The following is a 5,349-nucleotide window of genomic DNA, read 5'->3' on the forward strand; positions in this document are numbered from 1 at the left end:
ATAGCTTAAATTAACTAACGTTATTGGGATATAAGCGAGCAGTTTTACTGCAGTACTGGTGGTTCCCCAGTTCCTTATTACAGGAGAATTTAGTGATAATAGTGTTGTCTGGTAGTAAGATTACAACAACTAAATGCAAGTTGTAGTGCAATTAGTGGACTACACTAATTCTGTTGCACCCAGCTCTTTCTTAATTTCACGCTCCAGCACGCGCTGTAGAGCGTGATGTCTAGCCTAGCTCATAAGCGTGGCTCCCCCCAGCCAGCTCCCCCCAGCCAGCTCACTCCCCCGGCCAGCTCCCCCGGCCAGCTCCCTCCCCCACTGTCTTCACTTTCTTGGTCTCCGGATTTGCCGACTTGTTATAATCTATATCAAGACGCCTAAGGCAAAATCTATAGAGCAACAGTAGCGTTACGTCTAACACCGCCATCTATAATGTTCCTCTCACAAAAGCACCGGCGACGCAAATAGCTGAACTTTACAGACTGAAGTCTCTTTAGTTACTGGGCGGCGCTCAGCCTGTCATTCCGCCATATCTTCATATGTTTATGAATACAAATGCCTGAGGTCCCCAGGTTACTCTTCAGTTGTCCTATTCGTCCTAGGAGATTTGCCGCGCCCCGTTATGATAAATACGCTCAATAAATAGGGTTATTAATTGGGATGGTGAGACAATGTCCTGTTATCATGATATTATTGTTGGTATCAGCTCAATTGTTCGTAATTTATTGTACGGCCAGTAATGATATTGATGGTTGTTTAGACACCAAATTCATTAATTTGGGTATGAGTACGAGTACTTGAGTACTCGAAGCTGTCCTCAGTGCGTAGTGAGAGCTTGATTAGTTGTTGGAGCTCTCCTATCTGAGCGTCAAAAGTTTGGTGGCTGACTTTTGATTGTTGGTCAGATGCTGCCTTCTTTGAATGAATTGTTTTTACAAGTACCAACATCCCCAGCTGAGCTCGTGATTATAACCAGCTTCTGTTTTAAAAGTGGCAAAAATGTTAATTAAAAACATTGTTCAATAATCTCTGTGACTAACATTTCTCTAACCTGCATAGCAAAAGACAAAAAGTTTTAACAAACAATAAAGACAGAGGAAGATGAAGTGTTTTGTAGTTATGGTTACCCTGCTCGTTCTCTCACAGTCAGCTTCTCTCAACTCCAGAGGTTAGTTACGTTTAAACTTTCGGTAACTACTAGTAACCATGGTTACTTAGTGGTTACTTAGTGGTTACTTATTGGTTACTTAGTGGTTACTTAGTGGTCCAATATTAACAAATTTAATCGGGAAAATTTAATTGCCAAAAATTTCTGAATCGATTCCACAAGTACACAATGACGAACGTCTCCAGCCGATATCAAACGCGAGTTGTTCATCACTGATATGAATATTGCCTCCTAGTCCTAATCTCCCAATAACTTTAATCTACTTCAGAGTCAATGGACGAAACGATAATGGAAAATGTTGAACAAGAGGTTGAAGCTGGAGAGGTTGCAGAGGAAGAGGCACGAGTTTACAAGGGATATAACGGTGGTAAGTCAACTGTCATCCTTATTACTTTATTAGTACATATTGAGTTTTTTTCTTTCTTAAACTGCGTGCAGTCTTTTCAAGATTTTTTTTTGCCTAAAATATTCCGGCGCGATAAAGTTCTCGCATTTCGCTAATTTTAGCTGGAAAGTTTAAAAGTTTCTTTTTGTAATCCCGAATCAGTTTGACATCATTAAGTATGAACTGTTAAATTATACGTAGAACATACTTTATACAAGTTGGATTTAACTTGGCTTTTTTCAGGAAACCGTGTCTGGTACGGATAGAGAATAAGATGGCCGGTGTCAAAACCCTTCACCATGACATTGTCATGGTGATATCACCCGTCATCACGAGAACAATTTGATGACAAAACTTGGTCCTTGCTTCCAACCCAACGCCACTGCTTTGAACGAGCGAGGAAATTTCTTTTTTTGATCTTGACTTCGAACAGTTTTAATTCTAGTTTATCAATTTGAGATGATTTCCTTAACAATTCAAGGACAGTGTCATAGCTAAGCTTGGACAAAGACGGTTTTTAAAATTTTTAATGTGTTTAATCGTTGACCTTAAGGTAAAAGTCGTAACCTTTTTTTCGTGCAGGGCGTTCATCTTAAACACGATTAATACAATTTATCAAGTTTCATACAAGATGCAAGAGTATCGTTTCTTTTTTTCGAGATGTAAGCTAATTTGAAGTTATCAATTTTGCAGCATGTATCTGCAAGTGTGGAAAATTGATTCAAGCTAAATACCAGTATTGAGAAGTCGACCTGTAAATGTGACAAGTTTTTTCTTCTTCATGTTTGGTAAAAATGAATTTTCATCAGTACTAAATTATAAAAATGGAAAAGAAAGTAAAAATTACAGCCATAATGTTGACAATTTATGTTGGAATAATTTATAAAATGTAATATTAAGAAAGTAAACCGAATACTTGAAGTGTTGCCAATAAAATACTAATTATTAATTAAAATGATATGATACGAGTGCCTACGTGGTGAAACTAAAAATTTCAGCAGAAATTTAAGAAGTAATTAATAGAACAGAATAAAATAAAAGCCTTTAAATTGTAGCTTATACTCTTATAATAGTTGACATGACCTGCAGTCCTACGGTATTATTCCTTGTATTCCACGCATTCCCCTCGAAACGAAACGAAACGAAACACAGTACTTACTACCCCACTTCTATGCGACAAAGATGTTAAATAAAATATAACTATATATATAAACAAAAGCTCTAAGAAACAGATAGTGAACAAAGTAAACATTTCTGTCCCCTAATCTTTCTCACACAAAAGTCATGCGATTTGCATACTTCTCCATTTAACTCTATTTTGAGCGATTAAAGTTAAATAGTTTAAATCACATAAATTATTTAACGATAATTTTCGAACACTAAGGTCGTGTAGAATCAGTGAGAAAAGGTTTGACTGCGGTCTTCCACGCCGCCCTTGGAGCTGTAAGGTGTTAACAGCAAAAACAAGCGACGAATAGGCTGGACCATCTGTAGGCCCACGCAGTACATGTCCGAGCATCCTCCAACGACTACGAGCCACTTTAGCTGACAATGGTTCGCTATTGCAGCGTTTATACAAGTTCTTGTTGGAAATGATGTGAGGGTATTTGTAATTCAAAATTGATCGCAGATGACGTCTGTGAGCAATATCTAGTTTTTCCAATACTGATTTAGGGGCAGCCCAGCAAGATGAATTGTACATTAAAACGGATACTACCAGAGCCTCATACAACAGAAGCCTCTTGCTCAGAGGGATCTTATGGTTCCAAGCTTTCTTGTATTTGTTAAACGCGGCATATCCCAGACATATCCTTCTAGAGATGTCCTCCTTACTACAAAGCATGGAGCCAAGCGTGATACTCTTTCTCCAGAGCTCGTTCCCTGCAATTGGCTTACCCTGATCGTCTTTAGCTCCCTTTTCAGCTAAGTACACATGAGTGAAATCAGTTTTGTCTTCGTTAACGAAGAGATTCCAATCTTTAAGGACTTCTGTTGCAATAGGCAACAGCTCCCTCAAATTGTCTTCATCTTCATCATTGAAGTCGATATCATCAGCATACTCACTGTCAAGTGGAAGACCAATATCGGTGATAGGTGGGTTAGGCCTATTCATTGCAGTTTCAAGCCTGTTACGGAGGTCACGCAAGGCACCCGCTAAGACAAGTGTGAACAAACATCCAGACAGACAGTCACCTTGGAATGCACCGAGAAAACTCTGGAATTCAGCAGACAGTGTACCGTTGATGTTGACTTTGAGCTTGGTGTTGGAAAGCAAAAGTCTTACCAAACGGACTTCGTCATCATCACAGCCACACTCAACAAGAAGATCGAGGATGGTAGATCGTCGTATAGTGTCAAAGGCACTAGACATATCGATCCCCATACGATGGTATTCCCACCTCTTCCTCTGGACAACTGATAACATCACACGCTGGCACCATACAATGTCAGCACATGATCTACCCTGCTTGTAAGCACATTGCCATGGACCAGTGAAGGCATTGACTTTATTCTCAATTCTCTTCAAGGTTGCCATTGAAAGAATCTTTCTAACAGCATTTGAGAGAGTGAGGGGTCGTAGATTCTTCACTGGACCAATGGGCTTATTTGGCTTCTGTAAGGGGGTAATGTTTGCCTGTCCAATGGGGTCAAGGTAGGAATTGGTCTCGAAGCTTCTATTGATAATGTCTGCAAAACGTCTGTGTACTGATCCAGTAGAATACTTGAGAAGCTCGTTAGGAATTTCATCTGGGCCGTTAGCTCGACCATTTTTGAGACTTCTGGCAGCTGATCCGATTTCTTCACTAGTGAATGGCTTAACTAGTGGGCGAGGAGGTCCTACAAAAGGTTCTAAAGGTGCTTCATCACGAGTAAGTTGTTGCTCAAGGTACTTAGCAACTACGGCAGCTTTACCAGTGTCTGTTGCAATATTGCACCCTTTCTCATCATGAACACCAATACTAGAAGGGGCTTTAGGTAAGTTCAGGGTTCGAACAGCTTCAAACATTTTCTTACTATCTGTTGTTGAACTGATGGTATTACAGATAGCATCAGCAGCAGCTGATCGTATGTTAGAAAGTCTCTGCTTGATCTGATTGGTGAGGCAGTTAATAGATGATCTAAGTGAGGTTCTGTCTAAAGACTGGTTATCATTAAGCTGCTGTCTCAACAAGTAACGCTGGCTAGATAAGTTTTTCACCTCATCATCGTCGCTGCGATTACGTTTCCTGTGTCTGATGACACCAATTGACGATTTTGCAGCATCCTTTATGGACTCAAGTAAGCCATTCAAGTCTGAATTTGGATCCAGAGCAGAAACAGTGTTACTTAAGTTATCATCTAAGGATTGACGATATTTCACCTGAATGGTGGGGTTCGAGGTGAGTTCAGAGGTGTTGAACTTTAAGGATGACTTGGAGTGGCGTTTATAGCAAAGACAGATGTCCTTAAAGTCTACTCTAGTGACAACAAATCTGTGATCAGAGTATGTCAAAGTGCCTGCATAAGATCTAGAATCTTGTAGCATTGGCTTCGGCCTACTCCGACACAGGATGAAATCGATCTGAGAATAGACCGGGATCGTCTTTTTACTATTTCGCCCGGCACTCCAGTCCTTCCTCCAGCCAGTGTAGGTGGTCGTATGTCGAGCAGGATGATAAAAACCAGTGTTGGAGGCAAAGAGGTCAAATTCTGATAACAAGTCTAACAAGTTTTCCCCCATATCGTTGCGCAAACCCATACCATGTTTACCCATGAAACGACCAAAACCAAAGTCCTTATCTGAAGTAGTCAT

General features: G+C 40.1%; 1 protein-coding gene and 1 long non-coding RNA gene across 2 annotated transcripts; one reads left to right on the forward strand and one right to left on the reverse strand.

Annotated features, from left to right (window-relative positions):
- The first annotated feature begins 1,065 nt into the window (after window positions 1-1,065).
- LOC134813728 (uncharacterized) lies at window positions 1,066-2,193 on the forward strand. The gene is made up of 3 exons (XR_010160059.1): window positions 1,066-1,171; window positions 1,440-1,538; window positions 1,800-2,193. It is a non-coding gene; the product is annotated as an uncharacterized LOC134813728 (long non-coding RNA).
- Window positions 2,194-2,951: 758 nt separating this feature from the next.
- Window positions 2,952-5,349, reverse strand: LOC134813831 (uncharacterized). The gene is made up of 2 exons (XM_063821709.1): window positions 3,274-5,349; window positions 2,952-3,101 (listed from the first exon to the last, which is right to left on the reverse strand). The coding sequence occupies exons 1-2, from the start codon at window positions 5,347-5,349 to the stop codon at window positions 2,952-2,954; spliced, it is 2,226 nt and encodes a 741-aa protein (XP_063677779.1).

This window comes from Bolinopsis microptera, chromosome 4 (assembly GCF_026151205.1).
Source record: "Bolinopsis microptera isolate Bmic1 chromosome 4, MBARI_Bmic_1.0, whole genome shotgun sequence".
Lineage (NCBI taxonomy): Eukaryota > Metazoa > Ctenophora > Tentaculata > Lobata > Bolinopsidae > Bolinopsis > Bolinopsis microptera.

Coding starts and splice junctions, on each gene's coding strand:
- LOC134813831 (XM_063821709.1), bottom strand. CDS start 5,349: ATGACTACTTCAGATAAGGACTTTGGTTTTGGTCGTTTCATGGGTAAA. Junction 3,102..3,273: donor TTCTGTTGTATGAGGCTCTG/GTAGTATCCGTT, acceptor AACCATTGTCAG/CTAAAGTGGCTCGTAGTCGT.